This window comes from Mustela nivalis (genome assembly GCF_964662115.1).
Source record: "Mustela nivalis genome assembly, chromosome: 6".
NCBI classification, from domain to species: Eukaryota; Metazoa; Chordata; class Mammalia; order Carnivora; family Mustelidae; genus Mustela; species Mustela nivalis.
Genome location: NC_139025.1, coordinates 83,429,223 through 83,457,143, shown reverse-complemented (window position 1 = coordinate 83,457,143; position 27,921 = coordinate 83,429,223). Strand labels below are relative to the sequence as shown.

The window sequence follows — 27,921 nt, the reverse complement described above, 5'->3', positions numbered from 1 at the left end:
GATTAGTGATATTGAGAATCTTTTTGTCTGCTTTGTGGCTATTTGTCTATCATCTTTGGAGAACTATCTATTCAAATCCTTTGCCTTGTTTGCTTTGTTTAATGCTCTATCACTTGGACCTACAATATTCAACACATAGATTCTCAATAAATGTTAAATGAAGAGTTGAAAGACAACCTTGACATTGAGGGAAGGCTTTATTAACTCAGAGGAATGACTCTGGTTGGAATTGCAAGCTCCTATGACAGACTAGGTTAGAGAACTATTTGTCCTTTACATGCTTCTCAGATCACATGAAGTCTGCTCAGCTCTGCAAAACAAAATCTGCTCTAAGCACTGACACTGCAGGTATGACTGTGATCCAAGACTTACAGGAAACAGACACCTGCAGGTGATCACTGTCTAAATAGACTGCCTGCCTGAAACTTTTCTTCTCTTGTCTCTAGCCTTATTTTTTCTGCTTCTTATCTCTTCCAGATCTGATCTCTGGCTATCTGACTGATTGCAATTCCTGACTGCTTTACTCCGCCCCATCCCCTTTGACCCTGAGTCTATTTGGCTAGCTCCTGGTCTTTTAGCTTAAATGCCACTCCCTCCAGGAATCCTTCCTTGATTCACAGTCCTAAGATTAGACAAGCTGTACCTCCTCATGCTCCCACAACACCCTACACTCACTCCAACAGTAGTTCTCATCACTCTGTCTTATAACCTCCTGTTCATTTTTCATCCAACACATGCTTAGACTTGAGCTCCTTGAGGACAGGCCCTGGTCCTTCTTTTGTCCTCAGGGCCTAGCTCAGGGCCTAGCCCCTAGTAGAAACTCTGAATATTTGCCAAGTGAAAGAGTTAATGAATGTAGTGTTAAAATCAAGATTCATAAAAGAGTCTGAGGGTGTAGTAGTTGAAATGTTCCAAGTACTTCAGAGCCCCCTCTCTCTGTAAGGTGTTCCCACCCACAATGTTTTCCTGAAATCAATTTTCACAATTGTTAGGCAACAGTTACAGAATGAAATAATTATATATCACTTCCCAATCCCTGCTGTCCAGGTTCTCCTGGTTCTCAGCTTACTCTTCAAGAAGACCTCAACCCGCTAAGTAATTCTCACCACACCCTTTTCTCTCCCTCTGATCAGTTACACTTACTCGTTTGTTTATATATGATTGAAGTATTTATTTCATGTGTGTGCATTTAATATATGCCCAACATAACTGTCTCAGTCCTGGAGCTAGTCCCTGGAGGGCAGACGCTTCATGCTTTCCCCTTCGAGAACTTGGCGCTTAACCTGAGAAAGTGGTGCTTCTGGGACAAGGTAATGATTGGAGATGCTTTGTGTCCAGAAGGAGCATATACACAGCTACAGCCAATAGAAAGTTCTGAGAGTACTTCATTTCCTACCAAAAAATCTGCTTCACTGCATTGGTCAGCCAGCTTTTTCTCTGGAACCATGGTCATTCTAGGTCCACCCAGCACCACAAGGTCCTGGCAGACTTTGAGCCAAGAGGCTGGAACTGTTAAGATTGGGGGACATCTTGGATGTGATATGGAAAGCGAGTCAAAGGAAGGCTTTCTCCCCCCAAGATATGAAGAGAGTAGGTGGTATGTAGAAACTCTTAGAGGGCTTTTGGTTTCCCTATCCAGATCATGACTGACACATCATCTGTAGATACCTTACTTACCTGTTGACATGTCGATTGTCTGTATCCCCCCTCCACCATCAACAGAATGTAAACTCCATGGGGACAGAGCCTTTGCTTTGTTTACTGTCTTCTCTGCTACACTCAGAGCAGTGCCTGGCATACAGTGGGCACCCAGTGATTCACCCAGGAATGGACTCGGGCATTGCAACAGTAGGACACTCCCAGCATCCAGGTAGGGGCTGCTGCAGGGCAAGTGATGACTCCATGGGTGCAAAGGGGGTGAGAACAAAGACTGAAGTTTATTAGGCCTAGGGCACTAGTCACTGCAATGACAAAATGACAGTGAGCTTCTCAGCCAGTTTGGAAGGGGAGGACAGTAAGTCATGACCAAGTCCAGCCAGTGTCCTCAGACCTCTCTGCTATCTCACACTTCTGGATTGGACACCATAGAGTCCCTGCACTCCTATCAGAGTCCTGGGGAGCTGTGCAAATGGCCCAGGGGATTATCCATCTCTCCTCTGCTGCTTCCTTTGGAGCCCTGTAAAGCCTCTGTTGTGGTGGGGAGTGGCACAGCTTGCATTTGAGCTTGCTCAAAATCCATGCATCCGGCTTACTGTTCTAGAATTTATAACATCAAGTCTACATAAACATTCTTGTAACCCTTGATGTCCTTAAACTTGTTGCTCCTCAGATTTGCTTGGATCTGCCTTTGGCCACTCTTGAAGGGGACAGTCTCCAGAGTGATGCTGGCCCTGTGTTGAGGTTTGAGGACTCCAATGCTGTAGCAGAGAAAAGAGAATGTTAGAAGACCATAGGCATTGTGAGAACTCCAGAGCTCTTTTCCACTCAGCAACCACCGTTTTCCTTTCCTGGAGTTTTTAGAGACTGGCCCCAGTGCCTGTCACCAGAAAGAAGGCTAGTGAGAACCCCAAGATAAGATGGGGGCAAAGGCCACGTACAGCCAGCACTCACAGGACTCTCTGCTGTTTCTTGAAGAGCCCGCTTCCTTCCATAGTCAGCACACAGTCTTCCACGTACTCTGAGAGGGGGTTTGAAAACAGCACCTGGATGGAGAGTGGCTGGTTCACAACGGCAGCTCCTAAAACCTAAACAGGGAGATCCAGAGGAGAAGAAGGGAGCAGAAGATTAATCTCATTCCCTAATTCAACAAACGTTTACAGAGGGCCTTGCTCTGCAGATCTGTTTCCTGAAGAGCTGGACTTCTGTGGCCCATGTTTTTTCAGCTATGGCTTAAAGCCAACTTGACGGGTTGTCATTAATGTTTTTTAAAAAATGAAATAGAAGAAAATATCAGTGTATACCACACGAGATATTGTTAAGTAAAACTGTGCTTCATTTATCCATCCATAGATGTTTGTATGAAGTATTTTATATCCTTCAACCCAGCATATGGAACAATCAGGTAAATTGGGATCTCTAGTGATGTTTCCTCTGCTCCAAAGATCTCATCCAAGATTCTCATGCATAATTTGAGTGGAGAGAATCTTCTTTAGCACTTTCTTACTGCAACTCTGCTCCATCCCTTTTCTCCCTCATGACATAACGGGCTCATTTCTTTCCAACCCAGTGTGTGAGTGAAGAGCAATGGAACATTCAAGGATGTAGAGAGATGGAAATAGTCTCAGGAAACCTGGAGGCCCTTTTGGAAACACTCCCTAGAGTGACTCCAGTGGCTTGATTTGCCAGATGCGCCCCACCAGGGGGCACCACAGGCTCGCTTGGCAGGATCTAGGAGGCTGCTTGGCCTCAGGGAGGCAGCACTGAAGAGCCTCGGACCCATGAAGTCTGCCCACTCAGAGGATCACAGAGTGTCACAGCAGGCAGTGTCCTCAAAAGCCAGCTAGTCTAATCTTCTCATCTAACAGTTCAAGAAGCAGAGGCTCAGGGACTTGTCTAAGAATGCACAGCCAAGGAATGGCAAATCACACCTGAGCTGACCTCAGACAGTGCTTTTCTCTCCACTCAGGTTCTTCCCATTTGAGCCCATAGTTCCTCATGTTGACCCTGGGGAAGGCCAGCAGTGGGAGGTGGCACAAGAGAAGGATCTCTTCCCTTCCTCTCCATGGCACGTGCTCAAGGTCCACCCATAAGAACTTGGGTGGTGCAAGAGGATGGATACCTTGTCCAGTGTTTTCAGATGAATCTCATGTTTCCGGGAGGAAGGTATTTGGAGACACCAGAAGAGGCAGTGGAAAAGAGGGGCTGCTTTCCTGAACAGACTCAGAGGGCTGCACTCCCTGCGAGTGCAGATCGCCAGGAGCCCCCAGGCCACTTACATTAATTATGATGCCTGGATAGGCTAAGGTGATGATCTTGTCCACCAGGATCTTTTCCGGACTGCTCTTCTCTTCGCCCAGGGCATTGATACGGATCAGCTTGTCTGTTGACAGGTACTGGCTATACTGGGAATACGGAATTCTACAGGAGTGGGTCTTTGCTAGGGAGAAAACAAAAAGATGAGGTGAAAGTAGCTGGGAAAATCAACTAGGCCTGGGTTGGATCTGGGGGATCCTTCTTTGGGGAAGAGGGGACCAACATGTACTAAGCCCCAGTGAAGCAGGTTCTAGGTTTTCAGTTGGAGAGGTTGAGGTTAAGAGAGGCAAAATGGTTTCCGCAGGGTCATTCTCCTGGTAAATGGAGGAGCTGAGGTTCTAACCAAGTTCTATATGCCTCCAAAGCTCAGGCTTCCCCTACTAAACCAGTCTTTCTTCCTTGAAGTAGTAAAGGGAAGGAAGGAGGAGCAAGAGAAAAGAGGGAAGGGGGTGGAAGGAATCTGCACCAAAGGGAAAATTAAGACTGTTGTCACAGAGGTCTGTCCCCAGAACTGTGGCATCTGGCTTGTCTCCACTGGTATTTCCATAGCCCACTCTGTGTACCCAGACTGTCCCCATGCCCAGACCCAGAGCCCATACCTTCTTCAGGAGAGAGTGTGATGAAGGCTGTGTCCTGCCAGAAGGGCGGCAGGGGGCTGCCATCATGCAGGAGGGACTGGGCACTCAGGTTCACTTTGAGGTCCTTGAACTGGAGTGACATGTTGAGGGCCAGCAGGACAAAGCGTATGTCCTGGCCCATGTGGGGAGGGTCAAGCAGCTGGAATTTCAAGGAGACCTGGACAACATCACTAGGCCGAAGGGAAGGCGTATGCAGGCCCCGAAGGCCGTCCCCACTCCGTGGCTCAGGTGTGGAATATTGTGAGTCTGCTTGGTGGGGGTCTTCAGACCTTCCAGCCTTCAGCTTCTGAAGAGCCTTCAGGAACACCTGCCTCTCCTGGGGAGAACCTGGAAGGGCAGAGACAGTATCAGCTGTCCTCCTCAGGGAGGACAGCCTTGGCCAAACACTGCAGAGCTGTTAAAACCCTCATTTCCAACAACAGACATTCCCTACTATTCATCAGGTTCTTTCTTTTCTTTAAGATTTTATTTATTTTCTTGAGAGAAAGAGAGAGAGAGAGAACACACTGTGGGGGGAGGGGCATAGGGAGAAGCAGGCTCCCCACTGAGCAGGGAGCCCAATGCTCCCCACTGGAGAAAGAGAAGGCCTTCTGGACCTTCTCTTTGGTGCCATGGAAGGCCTAGAACTATTTTTCTTTAAATCACTAGCACTGTTTTACTTAATTGTTTATTTACCTACTTTACCCATTTCTCCCTTCCCACCCCCACCTCTGGTAACCACCAATCTGTATTCTGTATCCATGAACTTGGTTTCTTTTCTTTTCTTTTTTTTAGATTCCACATTTAAGAGAGGAAATCATACAGTATTTGTCTTTGTCTCATTTCACTTAGCATAATGCCCTCGAGGTCCATCCATATTGTTGTAAACGGCAAGATTTCATTGTTGTTTTGTGATTGAAAAATATTCCATCATGTATGTGTATGTATGTATGTATGTATGTGTGTATATATATGTATGTATATCACATTTTGTTTATCCATTCATCCCTCAGTGGACACTTGGGCTATTTCCATAGTTAGCTATCCTGAATAATGCTGCAGTCAATATGGGGGTGCACGTATCTTTTCAGGTTAAAGTTAGTGTTTTAGTTTTCTTCAGACAAATACTCAAATGTGCAATTGCTGAGTCAAATGGTAGCTCTATATTTAATTTTTTGAGGAACCTCCATACTGTTTGCCACAGTGGCTGCACCACCTTGCATTCCTAACAATCCTTGCACAAGGATTCCCCTTTCTACACATCCTCACCACCAACAACAATACAATCCATATACAGTTGAGTAAAATGGGGCTCAGAGAGGTCCCGTCACTTGTCCAAGTCCCACAACATGGAAGGGGCAGAATCCAGGTGGAAACCAAATATGCCCAACACAAAAATCTGTGCTCATGGTCATTAGATTCTATTCTGACTTCCCCATGTAAAAGATAAAGGCCCAAAAATGAGGAAGACAAAAAGAAAGAAAGAAAGAGAGAAAAGAAAGAAGAAAAGAAAGAAAGAAGGAAGAAAGGAAGGAAAGAAGAGAAGAGAAAATAAAGTAAAGTAAAATTCAAGCAAGCTGAATTCCCAGAGAGGCCTGACTTCAGTTGTAGGTGGTACTGTGGCCAGGATATGCAGGAATACTCACCTGAGCTTCCCTAATAATCCTAGCAGCTGTATTCACGTAGCACTCACTGACCCCAGTGTATGTCCCACCCCTTCAGTGCGTCCCCACATTCTCCCCAGGCAGAGGCACTTTTTTTTTTTTAAGATTTTATTTATTTATTTGACAGAGAGAGATCAGAAGCAGGCAGAGAGGCAGGCAGAGAGAGAGAGAGAAGGAAGCAGGCTCCCTGCTGAGCAGAGAGCCTGATGCAGGGCTCGATCCCAGGACCCTGGGACCATGACCTGAGCCAAAGGCAGCGGCTTTACCCACTGAGCCACCCAGGTGCCCCAGCAGAGGCACTTTCTAAGCCTAGTTCCAGGCAAAAGAGGATCTCAAGGCATCTACTTTAGCAAGAGTGATGTGAATTAGATTTAGCTCACCTGTGGTCTGCTCTTCCCCCAGATGCCATCAGGCCCAGTGGGAGATCAAATACTGCCCAGCCGAGCAGCACTCTCAGGCCCACAGGAATATAGCTGCAAACCCCCAAGAATACAGTGGAGCCCCGTGGACCTCTAGCAAATGCTGCCAAAGCCCACCCAGCTTGAGGAGGCACCCTGTGTTGGCTTTCTCCCCTCCTCTGTCTCACTTGTTCACTCTCCTTCCTGCCAGTATTTGCTGGATGGCCTCACAGATCAACCACTTGTACTTGAGTCCTTGCCTCAGGACCTGTTCTGGGTTCCCCAACCAAGATAACCCCCAGTGGATGGAGGTGAAGGGGATGGCAAATAGCCAGCTGGGCTGTGTTCAGTGCTTACCTCTTGCTGTGTAAAACCCCTTCTTAGGCTCAGATTCTGGAGCTTCTCTGTGGGTCCCAAAGGCCCACTTAGACAAACCACAGATTAATTCTACTTGCCAGCACTCCCAGCCACTGCTCAGCTACCCGCCATTCCCCCATTTTCCTGATTCACTCTTGCTCCTCACTCAGCTTCTGGTCCTCAAAGACTATACTTTCCCTTGGCTCCCTGGGGGTTGAACCTAGTGGTTGGTGTTTCTCAGATCTTGAGAATAAGTTCACGCCTGACTACTTTAGGTGCCTATTCACCCCTGCTGACTTGAGTAAGAAGCCCCTGTCAGGTCTCCCATGTCTCAGATCCAACCTCGTCAGGAGGTAGGTGTCCAGAGTAAACATTCGGCCTTATGTTAGCCTTGGTGCTGGTTGGTGGTCTGGATTGTCCTACAAATACTCAATTAGGCAAAGTTAATTAGGCAATATGTTAAATGAAATTCATTAAATTAACTAATAGAATAGTGTTTACTAAATCCCCTCCCATCTTGAGACAGAGGCTAACTTTTCAGAAAGGCAGGTGGGATGCCTGTCAGTGGCCCTACAGTCAGTGTGAACATCTTGTGGAGAATGCTCACTGGCCTGTGGGGATATGGGGGCAGGGGGTGGTGGTGGGCACAAGGAAGTGAGGCAGTGGGAACATCTCAGTTGGGATCCTAAAACTGAGGAGACAGTGGACCCAGGTTCTGTCCTTCAGATTCCATCTGGTTCCCCAGCTGCTGGGAGGTTCCCTAGGGAAGGTGTCCCCAGGGCTTGGTCTCTGGTGGGGGCTGGCTCCGTCATACCTTCTATGTATTTGTAGTTCTCCGTGATGTCATCTCGCTCGTCACTTTGAATGCTCTTGGTGCTGATAAAATTGCCAACAGTATTCGTGTCCCGGTGAATCTTCTGTTCCTTCCCTCCATAGACAAGCCAGGACATGCAGTCAGCATTCACCATGGAAAAGGCAAACGCTGTGTCATAGTTCAGTTCCACCTCTCCCTCTTTGATGGCTCTGACGGAGGCAGGGCCGCAGCAGTAGAGGCCTGAGGAGAACAGAAGAGCCACAGTGGTTGGTTGCCACAGGGTCAGGCAGGGGCAAGGGCAGATTCTGTGGGAGTGGGTTCCACCTTCTGAACAGCCTCACCATTGCTTGTCTCCTGAGGTGTGGCATCCAGCACCTGCCAGCCTCCATATCCAGGAGGGAGATCCTTTCGGGCCATCCAGCACTCATTCCACACGTGAAAATTCCTAAAGGAAAAGCCGGAGGAGTCAATGTCAAATGACACTAAGGGAGAGTTTGTAGTGCTTGTGTTCTTTCCAGAGCAAGATAGGGGGCGGAGGGCAAATGGACTGCTAAACAGAAAGATTTAGTGCACCCGAGGCCATCAGACCTCCATGGGTGAGTGGTGGCAGCTCTTCCTCGTGTGAGCCTCAGCTTGCTCAGAAGAGAGTTTTCTTCTGGGAACAGAGAGTGAAGACTCCCCAAACTAACTGAGGTTAAAATCTCTCTCTCACTCCCTTCAAAAGATCCTCATGGCCCTCAGGGCCTCATGGCCCTGTATGTGCTGCTGACAAAGAGATGACAGAAGGAAATGTCACCCAGGGCAGAAAACTCTTGTGATGTGAAGATTCTAAACGCAGAATCAGTTTTGTGTTCAGCTGAGGCTCAGCCTTCAAGTTGGGAATACAGAGCCCTGGGACTGGTGAATGTGGAGGGGCCATGAGAGGGCAGCAGGCTCATGGGTGCAGTCCTGCCCCACTCTCTCCTGGAGGGGTTTGCCCCAGAAAGAGATGGGGAGGTTGTTTCTCACCAGACACTGTCCTTCTTCTTATTCTCCAAGATCCTGCCCGTGCTGTCATAATACTCATCTATGATCAGGTTTCCATCTGTGTCGTGGCCAGAGTCAAAGTTGGTGATCACGCGGGTAGGGATCCCCAGGCACCTCATTACTGCAGAAAGAGAAAATTAAAATCTCATGGATTTTTCCTATGGATTCAGGAATCCTATGGATTCTTTGAGCCCAGGGAAGCCACTCATTTGGCACTCCCAGGACCTGTCAGGAGCTGTTGGGGCTATGGGTTGGTGATATTGCCAACCTCTCTTCCCACCTTCCTGAGCTCCTCTCTGGGGCTCATTGAAGAGACTCTGGGCAAAGTTTAAGCTTCTGGTTGCTCAGACAAGTACTACCAAGGCCAAGCAAGTTGTGAGTTCTCCTGCCTGCAAGCAGGAGGGGACAAGCACACCTCCTTCGCAAGACTCAGTGGCCTGACTCGGTCTCTTCCCTTTTGGCCTTGAATCTCCGTCTTCAAGCCAAATAGCTAGGATTTTGACTCGGACCATCAAATTCTTAGAAAAGAGGTCTGTGGTTTGGATTCCCCCTTTTCCATGGGTGTCTTGGAAGCTTATCAAGGAAAGCCTCACAAAGGAAGGCAGAAAAGGAAGGAAACTATGTAACAAATGCTTAGAAAAGTTGAGAATTTGTACCCAATGGAGAAATTCTAGGAAGGAGGTACAACCTTGTTTTTATTCATGAGGAGACATCTCTTCCCTTTGCCAGCCAACTTCTTTTGCTTTGTCCCCATATTTCCCCTCTTCTGTACTCTTTAAGTGTAGCAATATTCTACCACCAATGTTCTGGGGGCCCTCTCCCTTCAAGTCCCGCATTGGCGGTCGACCCCATTCAATAATAATAATAGTAGTAGTAGTAGTAGTAGTAGTAGTAGTAACATAGTAATAATAATAATGATTCAATAATAATCACATGTGCCAGGCATGTTGCTAAGTTACCTTCAGGACAACTGTACACAGAAGCTGCTATTATTATCCTCATGTTAAAAATTAAGACTCAGAGGCTAAGAAAAGTTAGCAACCTCGACCAAAGTCACACAGCTAGGCAGTTACAGACCTGTCACTCAAATCCTGATTACACTGCTGAGCTCGTGCTCAATTCTGAGCCTGTCTCCCAGTATTATGCACACAGTTCAGTGTTCTAGTATTTTCACCTTATTAAACATATCAAGCATTTTCCTATGTGATCAAATATTGGCACCAAGCCTCTCCAGGTCAGGGTGGGGGCACATCTCTGGATATACCTTGGAACAGTGAGGAGAGAAGCCCAAAGAGGAACCTGGTGCTCTCTTGGAGTGGCAGGTCTGTGTAGGACCAAGGAATGAGGGCAGGGAGGGAGCAGAGCTGATAGGTGAATTGTGAGTGGAGGTAACAAAGGACAGCCTCATAGGGGAGGGAGAAGTTTGAAAAAGCTGCCACTAAAGGAACATGAGACAGGAGGAAGGCGAGAGCATCAGATGACTCGGGACCATTGCACAGAACACATTTCTGCTAAGATTACGGTCAGGAGGGTGGGTAAAAGGATACTCAGAGGAGGCACCAAGGAGGGTGGGCAGGGAGAGCAGGAAGCAAGCCTCCGAAATTCACCCTGACTGATCACAAACAGCCAGTTGGAATGTTGGTGGTGGTGTCAACTCCTGCTTAACAAGGCCAGACTGACCTTTCCACCTGAACACAGGTCATTATTCTCACAGCATTCTGAAGTTCTCTAGTAGATATAGCACACGGCTTGTAATGATTTGTTTGCAAGTAGGCCCTCCTAAGGGCAGAGTTTGTGTAATATCCATCTTTACCATTATACAGCCATTAACAACACAGAGCCAGACCTGTTTTGATTTGGTGCATTGTTGCTAAACAGGTGAATGAGTGTCCCAGGACTCTCTTCCCCTTTCTGGTGATTTCTGACTTGACACCCAGTGCTATCGTAATGACTATGCACCACGCTTTGAGTAAGCTTGACTGTAAGCTTTGGAGTGGTGATGGATTTGCCCTCCTCTGTTCCCACCCCTGGCTTATGAGAGGCCTGGGATGGGGGACAACAGCCTGTCCCAGTGAGGCCACATGGGGCAAGAATGGTTGTTAACATTCTAAACAATGTTTAGGGTGAGGAGTGAGTGAGTGAGGGGAGTGAGCCTCCTTTAGCCTCCATATCATTAAGGAGCTAACAGCGCCCAGAACTGCATGAGGCTGTACACACATATTTTTCCTGGGTTCTTGCTCCCTTTGTCCTGCCTGCTTTGTCCTCCCACAAAGAGCTCATCCTCTGTCATGGACTTGTCTCTCCCTGTGTGCCCACAACTTCTGAATTTGAATCTTGGGCCTGTATGGAGACCTCGCTGCTGCTGCTTTTTTTTTTTTTTTTTTCCATTGATAACTTATTAACATACAATGTATTACTTGTTTCAGGGGTACAGGTCTGTGATTAATCAGTCTTACACAATTCACAGGACTCCCCATATCACATACCATCCCCAGTGTCCATCACCCAACCACCCCATCCCTTTCACCCCCCTCCCCTCCAGCAACCCTCAGTTTGTTTCCTGACATTAAGAGTCTCTTACGGTTTCTCTTCCTCTCCAGCTTCATCGTTTCATCTTTCCCTTCCCTTCCCCTATGATCCTCTGTCTTGTTTCTCAAATTCCTCATATCAATGAGATCATAGGATAATTGTCTTTCTCTGATTGACTTTCGCTTAGCATAATATCCTCTAATTCCATCCATGTTGTTGCAAATGGCAAGATTTTTGGGTGGCTGCATAGTTTTCCATTGTATATATATATAACACATTTTCTTTATCCATTCATCTGTTGATGGACATCTAGGCTCTTTCTATAGTTTGGCTATTGTGGGCATTGCTGCTATAAATATTCGGGTGCACATGCCCCTTTGGATCACTACATTTGTATCCTTAGTGTAAATACCCAGTACTGCAATTGCTGGGTCATAGGGTAGCTCTATTTTCAACTTTCTGAGGAAACTCTATGCTGTTTTCCAGAGTGACTACACCCGCTTGCATTCCCACCAACAGTGTAGGGACCTCGCTGCTTCTAAACACATCCCCAGTTGTGCTTGTCTTCCTTGCCAGCTGAAGGCATCACCATCATTACAGTGCCAGGCACTGCACAGGCATGATCTCATTAAACTATCTCCACAATACTGGAGTTATCCCCACTTTAAAGAGGAGAAACCTGAAGCTTAGAGAGGTTGAGGTCACATGGCAGAAAGAGGAGAGCTGGGGCAGGATTTAAGCCCATGTTTCTCTGATCTCAAAGCATCCCCATGCTTCTAGCAACAGGCCACACTGCTGCAACTTCGCCAAGCATCCAGAAAACAGCTCATTCTCAGTGCATCTTTCTCTATGAGTTTTCACTGCCTACTTCACACCACACTAACCTCCCTTCCCATGCTCTCACTTAATCCCAGTCACTGCTACATATTTTATCAATGGATGGAGCTCTCTGGGATTTCCTGCATTTGTCGATCTTGTCAGCCAGATCACACATCCCCCTGGAGTAGGACTCTCAGAGGACACTTTTCTTGCATTTCTTTGTTTCCAGCATAATGCTGGGCACAAAGTAGATGATCATTAAATTTGTGCTGACATGAGTTGTCTTTAACCTGTGGAAAAGATTTCCGCAGACTGTCAGTCCTAGTGACTCACAGTTTGACATGAGACTCAGGTGATTCTTACGGTGATAATTTTTTGGGAGCTGAGTCCCTCGTAAAAGGGAGGTGTGTGTTTTTTTGTGTGTGCACATGCTTGCACGCACACACAGTGATGCTTAGACAAAGGTGGGCACGATATCAGAATCGGGAGGAGGCTGCAGATTTCCCAAGGGATACACCACACCACACTGCCAGCATGAATTACTATGTCTCTTCATTCAGCCATTCAGCACTCATTCAGTGATACGTGTCAGACCCCTGAGATTAACCAGGCAGTGGGTTAGATGCATACACAGAAATGAAAGACATCCCTGTCCTCAAGGAGTATAGCTCATTTTCGACTGGTACATCCCAATGGTGTATCAGAACATGGAGGCTGGGGGCGCCTGGGTGGCTCAGTGGGTTAAAGCCTCTGCCTTCGGCTCGGGTCATGATCCCAGGGTCCTGGGATCGAGCCCTGAATCGAGCTCTCTGCTCGGCAGGGAGCCTGCTTCCTCCTCTCTCTCTCTCTCTCTCTCTGTCTGCCTCTCTGCCTACTTGTGATCTTTGTCAAATAAATAAGTAAAATCTTAAAAAAAAAAAAAAAACAAACCATGGAGTCTGTTTCAGGACTGGCCATGTAGCTTCTCACAAGTTCTTTTCTGTCCCCTGCTCCCCTATTACCTCCTCATGTGGAAATGTGACTCTCATTTAAAAGAGAAATCAGTGGGGCACCTGGGTGGCTCAGTAGGTTAAGCCTCTGCCTTTGGCTCAGGTCATGATCTCTGTCCTGAGATTGAGCCCCACATTGGGCTCTCTGCTTAGTGGGGAGCCTGCTTTCCCCTCTCTCTCTGCCTACTTGTGATCTCTGAAAAATAAGTAAATAAAATCTTTAAAAAAAAAAAAAAGAGGGGCGCCTGGGTGGCTCAGTGGGTTAAGCCGCTGCCTTCGGCTCAGGTCATGATCTCAGGGTCCTGCGATTGAGTCCCGCATCGGGCTCTCTGCTGGCAGGGAGCCTGCTTCCCTCTCTCTCTCTCTCTGCCTGCCTCTCTGCCTACTTGTGATTTCTCTCTGTCAAATAAATAAATAAAATCTTAAAAAAAAAAAAAGATAAATCAGTGTAAGTTCCAGTTCAATTTGTTGAAATTATTTGGTCAACTTTGCTGCCACCCTTCCATGGTTTATACTGAAGAATATAGTCAAAACTTCAGCTAATAGAGTTGAAGGGACTGCATCTAAATATGATGATATTTAGCATCTTTTAATTTTTCCCTGGACACATAAATCTTCCATATGGGAAAAGTACCTTCCCCTCCTATGCCTTTAATTGTTCCTTAAGCCCATAAGGTTATATTGTCTTGATTTTTCAGCTATACCTTCACAAGGTCATATTAGAACTGTTCTTCATTATCTGCAATGGCAATGAATCTCAAAACTGCTCTAAAAAATATCTACTATAGGGGCACCTGGGGGCTTAGTTGGGTAAGAGTCCGACTCTTGATTTCAATGTAGGTCATGATCTCAGAGTTGTGAGATCAAGCCCCAGTCAAGCTCCACACTGAGCGTAGATCCTGCTTAAGATTCTCTCTCTCTTTCTCCCTCTATCCCTCTCCCTCCTCACACACACACACTCTCTCTCTCAAAAAAAATAATAACAATTAATGTCTACTTAATAAAATTATCAAGCATGTAAAGAAGCAGGAAAATACGACTCATAACCAGGAAAATGTCAATCAATAGAACTAGATCTAGAAATGACAGAGATGATAGGATGAGCTGACAAGGGCCTTAAAGCAGCTATTTTAAATATTACAAATATGCTCAAGAGGAGGTAAAAGAAAACATGAACATAAGAAGAGAAATGGAAGATAGAAAGAAGATCCAATGGAACTTCTAAAGATGAAAAATACAATATATAAAACAAAAAACATATTGGACAATATATTGCACTATAACAATATATTTTTCCTCCTGTAAGAGCACTTTCAGAGACAATGTTACATATTAAATACATCAAAATGTTTCCCTCTTATGGGGGGAGGTGAATAGGAATGGGTTATAAGACAAAAGTGAGGAAAAACCAATTAGTTGGGTTTTTTTTTTAAGATTTTTATTTTATTTATTCTCTGCTTATCAGAGAGCCCAATGCAGGGCTCAATCCTGGGACCCTGGGACCATGACCTGAGCTGAGCTGAAGGCAGAGGCTTTAACCCACTGAACCACTCAGGTGCCCCAATTAGTTAGTTTTTTAAAAAGGGGCATGAAGCAATAGTTGAAATGAGATGGGTTGTTGGTTTGTACCAGGATGGTGGCAAGGAAGATGGTGAGCAGTGATCAGATTCTGGAAACATTTAAAAAAATAAATAAAATAAAAAGGGACATGAGCAGATCTGTTATGATAAATATTATGAAATGAGAAATATGACTAATTTAACCCTAAACCCTCCAAGGAACAAAGAAAGGAAATAATGTAAAAAAAAAAAAAAGTGATTGAAATTATGGTGAACTGAATTTTAGGGGATGACCAGAAATACTTTGTGAATGAGACCCAGCAAGACCTCTGGAGTCTCGAGGCTGAGATTAAAACAGTATCAGACTAAATATAATAGCTAACATTTATGTAAAGCTAACCAAGTGCCAGGCATTTTTCTAGGTGCTGGCCATATATTAACCCACAACCTGGTAAGGGAACATTCCATACAACCCAAGATGTCTCATAAATAAATGGAGAATAATAGTAGATTTGTGTTTGAGCCAAAGGATGAAGCAAAAATAATACACCAGGACCTTGGCTGAGGTTCTTTTTGTAAGAGCTAAAGGCTCAATAAAAACAATGAGAATAACAGTTGTATTCAAATAAAGACAATGAGGTACTTTATAGAGGCCACTACACAACTGAGTGAGAAGAAATCTTAGGTGGACATCTAGCCTGGGTGTGTTCAATAAAGTATAAAGCAGAGAATCCTATATGCAAGGCAAGACGAGTAGGGACCCCATATACAAAAAATATACAGATGGGGTAGTTTTGGATGCAGAGAGGAGGGCCCAGTCCCGAGCAACAGAGCATCCTCATTTCCCACCACCCTTCCCACCATGGCTCTTAGGCCCAGGTGTCTACAGAGGAGGGGAATCATACTCCATAGATCTGCTCACAGTCAGAGTTCATGTCTTCCAAGTTGTTGCCGCTCCTGCCCCATGCAGCTGTGGGCAGGAACAGACAAGGCACCTTCCTAGGATGTTTAGCTTTAAAACAAAAACAAAACCCCAATTTTATTGAGATATAATTCACATACCATGAAATTCACCCTTGTAAAGTGTATAATTCAGGAGTTCTGGTCTAAGATGGCAACGTAGGAAGACCCTGAACTTAACCTCCTCCACACACACCAAATCTATACCTATTTATCGAACACTTCCTCTTGAAGAACTGAGGGCTGACTGAACAGCTTCTGCATAACAAAAGACAGACCACATAGAGAGTGGCAAGAGAGAGGGAGACATAGTGATAAAGGGAACCCCACCCCAACTCTGGGAACTGCAGCCGGGATGGATGATACTGGGAACCAGACTTAGAACCCTGACAAATGGGGGGGGGGGAGCTGCTGGAACTCTCTCCAGGTTCCCTGTCACAAGGAGTAGATGGCCAGAAAAGGAAAAGCCTGATGACTAAGAGCTGTGGGTGGCCAGCCCGGAGTGCAGAGAAGATAGGCCAGAGATTTGTCTGAAATTCCTAAAATAACAGCCACCTAAATGAGTGTCAAAGTAAAAACCTGTTCAAAAAATTGAAAGTGTATCTTTGATGCAAGCAAATTTTCCTTTTGGTGATTTTTTTTTCATTAGGAAGTTGAAGTTAATATATTGACATTTAAAAAGGCCGTTCTGAACAGAGGCAGTGCTGCAGAGGGAAGAATGCATTTCTGAGTCAGACACAAGAGCCACTTGGTCACTTCAAGCCTCAGTTTTCTCATCTGTAGATGATGCTACCTCACAGGTGGTCCTGAGTGAAAGTACCCAGCATATGCCTGAAGTCCAGAGGATGCTGGGTAAATAGCAGTTGTTAGTGAGGTTTATGCATCAGTATAACCTAGTGGTCACAGCGTGCCAGACCTGGGTATGAGACCCGCCCTGCTGCTCAGTTTACTCATCTGCAAACTGGAGATGATGATGGTAGACCCTACCTCCTAAGGTCATTTGGGGGGATCCCACGAGGTGATCCTAGCTGTACTTGCTAAACATTCCCGGCCCTATTTATTCTTAGCACTCTTCATATATGTATTCCCTCAGTTCTTCCAATAACCCTATGAGATAGGTACTATTACTTTCTCCATTATAAGTCTGGGGCACAAGTTAAATGACTTGCCCAAAGCTATTCAGCCAACTGATGGTAGTGCTGGTATTTGAACCCAAGCAGCCTGCCTCCAGAGTCCACATGCCTCACCATTTAGGTTGTCAAGATTTTAGCACGGTGCCTGGCACTAAAGAGGTCCCCAGTAAATGACAGCCATTGTGAGTGTGAAATAACAATACTAACAACAAATGTGCTTTGGCAGCTATATTGAGCTAAGGAATTTGTTAAGTCCTGGGATTTGATAAAGGCTAGGTCTTACTCAACTTTGTATCCAAGAGTACTTAAAGCACCATACCTAGCATAGAATAAGGACTCAATAAGTGTGGCTGAATGAAAAAATCAATTTTTCAAACAGATGCACTTATTAATATACCCCACAGTGGCCCTTTTGGGGAAGGCTGCTGCTGCTTGAGCTACAGTTGGATCAAGTCACATTTGACCCACTTTGCCCAACCCTTTGCTTCCCAGGTCACTAAGGGGCCATGATTCTCATAAACATATTAATTGGCTTGCTCTCCTTGCATAATCTCCATTTACTGGCTCCACCCCTCTCATCACCCAGTTCCAGACAACCACACCCAAAGCCCTAGTCCTCTCCGTCCTCACACACACAGACCCAGCCATTCCCCTCTAGGTTTTTCCATGCGGAGGAAAGTTCCCTCTCCATCATGCCCAAGAGTAATCCATCCTCTGCCTGCCAGTCCTGTGTCTGCTCCCTGGATGACTCAGACACCCCCGTTCGCCCATATCTCTGTGGCTCCCCCGTATCAAAGCTATTGAATTTCTGGTTTCCTGTCCCTGAGCAATCGAAGCCTCCGAGTCAAGGTGCGGCTCCGCAGTGGCAGAGGGGGAAGAGCTCAGGACTTCTTCCCCATCAACCCATGAAGTCATCCTCTGTGGGTGTTTGCAGAAACTTCCTTGTACCCTTGGCCAGAGGCCTGGCACTTGCTCCCCAGCATCAAGGCACAGGGGTGTCCCTAGGCTTCCCCAAGAGTCCAGAGATGGGCTTAGCACACATAAGCACACAGACTGCACCAGGCTTTGCCATGCAGGGAACTTCGTCGTTGTTGTTTTTAAGATTTATGTATTTATTTTAGAGAGGGACTGAGAACACAGTGGGGAGGGGAGAAAGGAGTGAGAGAGAGAGAGAATCTTAAGCAGACACCACTGTGAGCACAGAGCCTGATGCGGGGCTCCATCTCATGACTCTGAGATCATGACCTGAACTGAAACCAAGAGTTGGATGCTTAACCAACTATGCCACCTAGGCACCCCTGTCATATAGGGAATATCTACATGAAAGGCCTGAGCCCTCAAGGAACACTAACATTCCTGGGTTGGAATAGAGGGTGCTCTGAGCAAAAGTAGTTATTTGGCCTCTTTTCCCAGCTAACAAGAGTAAGAGTTTCCTGACCATGACCCAAGTCAGGTACACAGATATGCATGCCTAGAGGCTGAGAGCTAGCCTAGGCACGGGGGACAGGGTAAAGGTCAGGACCAGTAGCTGGTTGGGCCCTGGGTGAGGCAGAAGGCTTCCTCCTGCTATGTCTAATATGTGACTCATTTCCAGGTATCAGTTGCCTCAAGATTCACCACTCCCCACTTCCTTCTGCTTGCTCCTCTTGCCACCTACAAATCAACTTCCATCGGCTTTCCTTCTCCATTACATATTTTTATTTATTTTATTTTTTAATTTTAAAAAAGATTTATTTATTTTTTATTTGAGAGAGAGAGAGAGAGCGAGCAAGTATGGGAGCCCAAGCAGGGTGTGGGGAGTGTTGGTGGCAGAAGGAGAGGGAGAGAATCTCAAACAGACTCCCTGCTGGGCACAGAGCCATCTCTCCAGGCCTCAATCTCATGACCCCGGGATCATGACCTGACCTGAAATCAAGAGTCGGATGTTTGATTAACTGAGCCATCCAGACACCCCCACCTCTCATACATAATTTTTAGATTTTCTTCTACTAGTGTAACATATACTTCCTATCTGAAGAACTGATCTCCCATTTTCCTTCATTCCCTATCTCCCTTGACTGAGTCAGGCCTCTAGACCTGCTGAACATGAGACAACTCCAAATTCAAGGTCATTTTACTTCAGCCGCCATCTTGCTCTGACCCTATGGGGCCCACACCACCACAGTGATGCACATTTCCCTTCTAGGTCAAGATCACTCTCCAGGGTCAGAAAGGACAATAATCAGTTTGTAAGTTTTCTAATTACTTGACCTTTCATCTCATTCCTGTCTGGAACCAGACAATTTCTAGCCAGGCTCTTAGGCTGTCCAAAACCAAAGGAAGAGAAGAGTGGGGAAGGGTGCAATTTCATCCTCAGAACCACCCTTTAAGATAAGCCCAGACACATGAAGCCTGAAGCCAGTGATGAGACAGTTCTACAGAAACGACTTCCTTTGAAACATTCCCTGGTGGGACTTGTGCAAGGCTGGAACGAGAATGGTTCAGAGGGCTATGACGTGGGCCAGAACACTTTGGGTTTTCTCCAGGGGGCCCGTTCCACTCCCTACCTGTGCACATGATGGCAGCAAAGACCCAGCACTGCCCATAGCGCACTGGCTGGCAGCCTGCGGCATGCCACTGTTTCAGGATGGCCACACTTCCTGTCCACTCCGCAGGGTTGACCCCGTCTAAGTAATTCTCACTCCAGTTTCCATTGAGCACCCCATTGTCATCGTTGCTGTTGATCTGAAGAGAAACCATATACAGACACATTAAAAGCATCCTTTTCCTCAGCAATGTGTGGGCTTCCTCACAAGGTTTGTGGGCCCGAAACACAGCAGACTCCTTGATCTCATTTTACGTGGGACTTTCCAGACCTGCTAGGGAAGGGGTGGGGTGGGAAGCCAGTCATTCTGACTTGTCTCCACTGTTAATTAGTTTAATATTCTATTTCTACCCACCCCCATCAAAGCAAGAGCTCAGCTTTTCGAGCTCTTAAAAATCCTTCAGAGCAAAGGAAATTTCGAAAAGCCAAGACCATTTCCCAAACCAGAGCTACACTCAGCCTTTCCTAAAAATTGCACTTTGGAATTAATCAAGGTGATGGCCCACACCCAGCTAACTCAGACCTCGACTGAGAAAACCTGTTACCCAGATTTTTGTCCTCAGTCTCAGCCAAATTGGCCTTGCCAGAGGGCCCCTGCTCTTGACTCTTCTTCCCTCCATTGCAGGGGGCAACTGTGAGTTGGCACCCCCACCCCACACACAGCTTCCTCCCTCTCTGGACACACACTGGGTTGTCAGAGCCAGAGCCAGATCCAAGCTCACCATGGCACACACCACTCTGCTGAGGTAGACCGGGCTTGCCCGCAGGGCACAGTCTGTGGCTGGGTCGATCTGGAAGTTCAGGCTCTTGTCTAGCAGCTCCAGGCAGATGTCTATGATATTCTCTTCAAACTACAAGGGGTGATGCAGCGGGGCAGAGCGCCCATAATTGGCACAGGCAGATATGGAAAGAAATTCAGACCCACCCCGCCCAGCTCTCAAATAGAGTGTGTTTGTGGAATGCAGACCTGTTTGGAAGGTAACTGTGTCCAGTAGCCCAGACACGTAGTGCATCCTAAGCCAGATGCTGGGTCTCAGAGCTCTGAGAGCTCTGGGGTCACAAGCCACAGGGTTTGCATATCCTACAAATCAAATCCCTGGTTAAAATGAGTCTGACTGGTTAAAAAGTCTCCTTTTCCTCTTCACTTTTCAATGCCCACACTCCTGGAGCCCATGGGATGTTCTTGCTGAAACCATGTTGCCTCATCCTCCACCTCCAGCTGCTGACCCAGCTCATCATTGGCAGCTGTGGCTCAGGTGCTGCTGCCAACTTGCCTTGGCACCTGTGACTCAGTTGGGCTCTGGAATGACTAATAGCATGTGAGGTACAGAAACTTCCCACCCAAGGCAGGCTGACCTGTCCTTCAGGCTTGACATGGATGCCACTTTATCTGAACCTGAGCCTGTTTTAGCTTCAGGTAAGATGGAGGCAAGTTCTGTCTTCCCTGCCTGAGCATATGCTCTGTCTCTCTCTAGCTGTTCTTTTTTTTTTTAGGTTTTATTTATTTATTTGAATGAGAGCGGGGCATGAGCAGGGAGTAGAGGGAGAAGCAAGCTCACTGCTTGCCCAGGACCCCGGGGTCATGACCTAAGCCAAAGGCAGACACTCAACCAACTGAGCCAACCAGATTCCCCCTCTCCAGCTGTTCTTGCAACTCTATGCCCCAGAACTGGCACAGTGCCCAACACATAGTAGGGACTCCATGCATTCAACTCCACAGTTGAATGAGAGTAAATTAATGCATTTACTCCCATGTAATATTCCCACTGGACAATAAATACGATTAGGAGGCTTCTTTGACCCATCTTCCTCAGGGGACAGTTCCATCAATTCACTTTTCTGCTTTGAAATGTTTGAAGTCCTCTGGGCCTTCAGAATCAAAGCTCTCACCTCCTCTAAACATAAGACCTTCCCTGATCCGGCCCCCTTCTACCTCTCCAGCCTCATGACTCAACACCTCTTGCCTCATCATTTTGCTTCAGCAAAAATCAGATTCCTTGTAACCGTTGCAGCAGACCAAATCATTTCTCCCCTTTGTGTCACTTTGTGTTCGGCTAATGTGTCACTCTGCCTGGGATATTTTCTCCACTTTCCTTCACTTGGCTAACTCAGTCCAAACATCTCCCTTCCTAGGAAGCTTCCTTGAGAGCGCCATGCCCAACCACATGCTCCTCCTCTGGTCTCCCAGAACCTTCTGTGCCCATCTCACTCTTTGCAATACCCACTGCATGGTAAGTGACCTGCTTATGTGACTGAGTCTCCATTACACCGTTAGCTCAGGGACCACGTTGAATTCATGTTCACATTCCTAGCACCTAGCACCCGGCCTGGCCTTCAGTAGGCGTTCAATGTGAGTCCACTAAACAAGAGGCAAGGAGAAAGGGAGGGGGGTCAGAAAGAAGCAGTTGCTTACTTCTGTTGCTCACAGATGATGATAAGCTCCTGTCTCTAGGGGCTCTCTAGATCCTCATTTGTCCATGCTAAGTGAGGAGCTGGGGAGGTCAGTTGGGGCCCATTGAGGCTGCCAGATCTCATCTTACCTATGGCCACCTGGGGGGCCTAGGCTGTGTGGCTGCAGCCACATGTGTTAGAGTTCGATTTGGGTAGGTCTAGGAGAGGAACCCATATCAAATGGACACAAGAGCCCCCAGGATTTCCCAGCCAATAGGCAGCTGGCAGCGGGAGCTGGTCTTCTCCCGGCAACGGTGTTGAGAGAGAACCCTCTTCCCTGGCCTGGTGCTGGACTTCCTGGAGCACCTGCTGGAGGCTGAACTTTATGTGGGAGGCAGGCTTTCATCAAGGCAGGAGTTGTAAAACACTGTGATGAACACAATGCAATTTTTATTTAAAAATCATGCTTTGGAATATACACAGAAAAGAAAATGTAGAGAAACATACACCATGCTAGTGACAGTGCTTAGCGTGGCCTTCATACTCCAAGTACCTATTTTTGCGATGTTTCTTGTAAAGTTTTTTAATCAGTCAGGTATTAGTTTTATAATGAAAAAAGATATCAAACTAACAAAGAGGTAATATTAACCAGGAGGGAAATGCATCGCTGCATGTCCCTGAGATGTTCAGAGACAAGTTACCTCTGTACGACAGAACTGATCCTAGAGTCTGGCCTGGGCAATGAGGTTGAAGTGAGAGAGGCAAAGCGGGCCCTAGTGGAAACAGTTCAACAAACAAAAACCAGGGACCATCATGGCCATCATCACTCTTGTCCCTTCATCCTCATCATCATACTCAAAGGAATTCCAGGGTGGGTGCCTTTAGCTGCCCTTCCCCCTTGGATCCTGATGTTCAAACCAGACATGATCAGCAAAGAACATCTTCCAACTGACTATGACTGCTCCTCTAGCTCCCTGGAGTGTCATCTCACACCTTACTGTTCCCATGTCTCAGTTTTGGGTGAACCCTGCATGAGGAAAACCCTCCCACCCTGCTCCTGTTCCCCTCTTCCCGTGAGCTGTGAATAGGACTGAGACTCACCTGTCCATAGTTCCAGGGGCATGGGCGGATCCAGTTCTTGTTCCCTTGGTAAATGAAGCCATAATCATTCACAACATATTCCTGCCTCTGGGGCTCACTGTCCAAGTAGACAGAATCGTCTAGGAATCAAAGTGGGAGGACACAAAGCAAAGAAGTCATTTTGCCCTTCCTGCCCCATTCCCATCCCCAGAAGACAAAGTCCCATGGAAACTGAGCTCTGGGGGTACCTGGGTGGCTCACTTGGTTAGACTGCCTTTGGCTCAGGTCATGATCTCAAGGTCCTGGGATTAAGCCCCACTCTGGGCTTAGGGCTCCAGCTTCTGGCCTTAGCAGGGAGTCTGCTTATCCCTATCCTTCTGCCCTTACCTTTGCTCTCTCTGTCTAACAAATAAATAAATAAAATCTTTATTTAAAAAAAAAAAAAGGTCTGGGGAAGGCACTGGATGACACCAAGAGGGGCAGAAGGCGGCTGGTTCTTGGAGAGACCCACCTTCTACAGTCCCTCAACACCAGCCACAGGTTCAATCCAACCATGAGGTTGAACAGAAAAAAAATTTATCTTTGGTGGAATTTCTTGGTTCACACAGCACATTTACATCCTCACCCCATTTAAGAATGAGGGAACAGGCTCAAAGTGGTAACTTGTCCAAATCACATGTAAGTACAGAGTGAAATTTGTGCACAGAATTCATATGACACCATATTCCATGATCTTTCTGCTACACTCAACTAATCCTGATTGGAAAAGAGCAAACCAGAATTTTGGGGTTAGCAGTAGCCTCCTCATTCATTTTGTAGGAATTTGGTCTAAAGACAGCATTTTGGAAGTACACAGAGATTTGGATGGTAAGCTGTTTATCTGAGTGCTGTTTATGACACTGAAAAGCTAGAAACAACCTAAATGCCTGGTTCTTGGAGCTGATTAAATAGCCATACTTCTGTACGCTATTAAAATAAGATCATAATGGGGCACCAGGGTGGCTCAGTGGGTTGAGCCTCTGCCTTTGGTTCAGGTCGTGGTCTTGGAGTCCTGGAATTGAGCCCTGCATCGGGCTCTCTGCTCGGCGAGGAGTCTGCTTCCCCCTCCCCCTCTGCCTGCCTCTCTGCCTACTCTGCCTACTCTCTTCTCTCTTTGTCAAATAAATAAATAAAATCTCTATAAAAAAATAAGATCACAAAATTGTATATATAGGCATCAAAATCTACACATGGTATATTAAGATTAAATGGGTTATATAATAATGTTATAACATAAATTGATGTTTGTTAAAAACATATTTACACAGAGGATTTTGAAGGCTATTCTAAAAGGGGTTAATAGTAATTTTTTTTCCTTTTTCCTATTGCTATTCTCCAGATTTTCTGGCATGAACACGTATTACTTTCATGATATAAAAACATTATCTTTGGGGCGCCTGGGTGGCTCAGTGGGTTGAGCCACTGCCTTCGGCTCAGGTCATGATCTCAGGGTCCTGGGATTGAGCCCCACATCGGGCTCTCTGCTCAGCAGGGAGCCTGCTTCCTCCTCTCTCTCTGCCTGCCTCTCTCCCTACTTGTGATTTCTGTCAGTCAAATAAATAAAGAAAAATCTTTAAAAAAAATTATTTTTTTAAAGTTGAGAATGAACTAACAAAGGTCATGGGAACAGGTGTCCCCCTTGCAGTGTCCTGGAACAGTCTGGAAGCACTGCCAAACCCTTAGGTAAAAGTGTTCTCCTTGCTTCCTCAGACTCAGCCTGCATGGTGGAGGATGACCCCCGGGAGAGATGCATTTTATTGAGGTCTTTGACCAGTGTGGTGAGACCTGTGGGTTCACGGTTGAGACTATACACATCCCTTCTCACAGTGGGGGCTAGCAGTGGCCAGAACTCCAGGGTGAGGCTCCCCAGCCAATATCTTGGACATGGTCATGGTGTAGCCCCTGAGCCTGACTTCAGCCCCTACTGCTCCCTAGTCCCATAGTGATACTCCCTGGAACCTGGATAGGGCACAGCTACAAAAAAAAAGTCCTCAAAGATATCGCTTTCCTCCTCATAGCTCAGGGGAGACCTCAGTACAGTCTGAAATCCACAGTCTTGGAGGCCAGGAGGAGTGTGTGTAAGAGAGGGAGAGATAGAAACAGACAGACAACTGTCCTCCTTGACCCAGTGGCAGGGCCTTTTCACATGGCTAATGGGTGAGAGCTCTGAGCCACTCAGTGACACTTGCTGTGTGTGGTGGGAGGCGGTTAGAGATGCTAGATTCCAGCCAGGTTCCTTTTTTTTTCTTTTTTTAAGTTCAATTGATTAACTTTATTTTTTAAGATTTTTATTTATTTATTTATTTGACGGAGAGAGAGATCACAAGTAGGCAGAGGGGCAGGCAGAGAGAGAGGGGGAAGCAGGCTCCCTGCTGAGCAGAGAGCCTGATGCGGGCCTCGATCCCAGGACCCTGAGATCATGACCTGAGCCGAAAGCAGCGGCTCAACCCACTGAGCCACCCAGGTGCCCCCAGCCAGGTTCTTATATCACTCACCTGGCCCCCTTGGGATAAGGTTGGGGGAGCAGTAGATGAGGGGGTGGAAAGGGAAGGGACATCCTCTAACTAGAAGTAAGACTGTTGAGTCTGATCTCTGCCCAAAAGCCCACCAGCCCCATTCTCTACTATCGGCTCTTTCTGCCCTTCTTCCCACTCTGTCCTCTTGGCCTGTCCTTCATTCTGCCCACACCATGTCTATATGTCTGTATAACTACTCTGCCCCCAGGTAGATTTAGATGACAGGGATTGTGGGGACACGTAGTGCTGGGCTATTCCGTGTAGCTTTGTTTGTCTAAGACAAAAACTGGAAACAGCCAAAGTACCCATAAATAGGAGACCAGTTAAAAACATTTGGTGCATCCAAACAGTGGAGTAATTGTAGCCATTAAAAAGGACATATTGGGGCGCCTGGGTGGCTCAGTGGGTTAAGCCACTGCCTGAGGCTCAGGTCATGATCTCAGGGTCCTGGGATCGAGTCCCGCATTGGGCTCTCTGCTCAGTGGGGAGCCTGCTTCCTTCTCTCTCTCTCTCTGCCTGACTCTCTGCCTACTCGTGATCTCTGTCGTCAAATAAACAAATAAAACCTTTAAAAAAAAAGAAAGGACATATTGATAGGAAAATACATTCAAAATTGAATTGTTGAATGAAAAAAGCAGGGCATTCTATGTACCATATAATCCCATTTGTGGTATGATTATATAATCACACACATATGCATATATGTATAAGTACATATTTATTTAAGCATAAAACATTTTTGTAAGGCTGCACAAGAAAGTGTGAACAGGATTTTCCTCTGGAAGACGGAACTTGGAGATTGGAATAAGGTTTTACTCATCACCTTATACTTTCCTTCCTGCCTCCTTTCTTTCTCTCTCTTTCTTTCCCACCTTCCCTCCTTTCCTTCTTCCCTTTTCTCCCTTCCCTTCCCTTCCCTTCTTTCTTTCCCTTTACCTCATTCCACACTCAATGCAATTTTACTTATAATGAAAAAATTGAAGTTAACTTAAAAATATACGGTGGGGCACCCGGGTGGCTCAGTTGGTTAAGTGCCTGCCTTCAACTCCGGTCACGATCCTGGAGTCCTGGGATGAAGCCCTCCATCGGGCTCCCTGCTCAGTGGGGAGTCTGCTCTTCCCCTGCCCTCTGCCCAGCCCCACCCTTGTTCTCTCTCTCACTTGCGTGCACACACGCTCACTCTCTCAAATAAATAAATAAATAAACAAATAAAATCTTTTAAAAATCTATAGTAAAGGTAGATGTTAATAGTGGTCAAATTGAATTATAATAGTTTTCAAGTAAAGATAACTAGTCTTATTTTTTTTTAAAGATTTTATTTATTCATTTAACAGAGAGGGAGAGTACAAGCAGGGAAAACAGCAGGCAGTGGGAGGGAGAAGCAGGCTCCCTGCTGAGCCAGGAGCCGGATGTAGGACTCCATCCCAGGACCAGGGGATCACGACCCGAGCTGAATGCAGACGCTCAACAAACTGAGCCACCCAGGCCTCCCAGCTTGGCTCATGTTTTTAAAATTCTAAATAAGTAAATAAATAGCAACTTCTCCCGCCCTCTTTGTGGTTGGTTGGGAGTAGATGCTGATGGTTGGGAGTAGATGTGGTGGTTGGGAGTAGATGCTGAGTGCATGAAGTTGGGAGGTTTCTGGTAGCCAAGGAACAGGGGTCTAGAAATCCTTGAGCCTGGCTCTCTGTGGCACTGACAAGGGGGCAGAGACAAGAGGCCCCCACACAGACACTCGCCTTACCTGGACACCAGGGATTGAAGAGCAGGATGAACTCCCCAAGCTGGTAGGCTGTGACAGATCTCTGGAAAGAGTCAATATGGACTTTCAGGAGATACCGACCCACAGGTGCCACAGGAGGGGCACACAGGCTCACCTCCATGGAGCTGGCCCCATTAGTCTCCAGAGAGGCAATCCATGGGCTGGGGCCATGACGACCGGTTAGGCTGAACAGGGCTCGAGTCCCATTGGACAAGTCTGGTAGGGGTCCTGAGAGGGAAGCAGAACAGAGGCTCTGTGTTTCAACCCTCCAGAATCTTCCTAAATACATCACACACACACACACACACACACACACACACACACACACACACACACACACACACACTAATACCTTCAGGGGTCCTCACCAGTCTCAACGACGAAGATGATATTGTCCAGGTCTGGCTGGAAGCCCCGGTTCCTGAAGTACAGAGTGAGGTTGAAGGACTGGCCCCGGCGGACTAGGAGGCGGTCAGAGCTGATCTCATCTGTGTGGTGCCGCACATTGTTCTGGGAGCTCTGGAGGTCTGTGAGGACCACTTCCAGCCCTGCAACAGGGCAGCCAGGAGCATATGAAAGGGCAGGGTTGTGGAGCCTGGTCCAATCCTGCCCGCCACTTAGTTGTACAAAATTAAGAAAGAAGCTTAACCTCTCTGAGTCTCAGTTTCCAAGTCAGTGAAACAGAATCTATGATACCAGCCTTACATGGTTT

At 46.7% G+C, this 27,921-nt stretch overlaps 1 protein-coding gene across 1 annotated transcript; it reads right to left on the bottom strand.

The window, feature by feature from the left end:
• Window positions 1–1,918: 1,918 nt before the first annotated feature.
• Window positions 1,919–27,404, bottom strand: TGM5 (transglutaminase 5). Its single transcript, XM_082735436.1, has 11 exons — window positions 27,192–27,404; window positions 22,914–23,032; window positions 20,144–20,272; window positions 19,384–19,561; window positions 8,831–8,969; window positions 8,164–8,267; window positions 7,823–8,062; window positions 4,572–4,937; window positions 3,936–4,096; window positions 2,611–2,744; window positions 1,919–2,417 (listed from the first exon to the last, which is right to left on the bottom strand). The coding sequence occupies exons 1-11, from the start codon at window positions 27,328–27,330 to the stop codon at window positions 2,264–2,266; spliced, it is 1,863 nt and encodes a 620-aa protein (XP_082591562.1). The 5' UTR covers window positions 27,331–27,404; the 3' UTR covers window positions 1,919–2,263.
• Window positions 27,405–27,921: the final 517 nt, after the last annotated feature.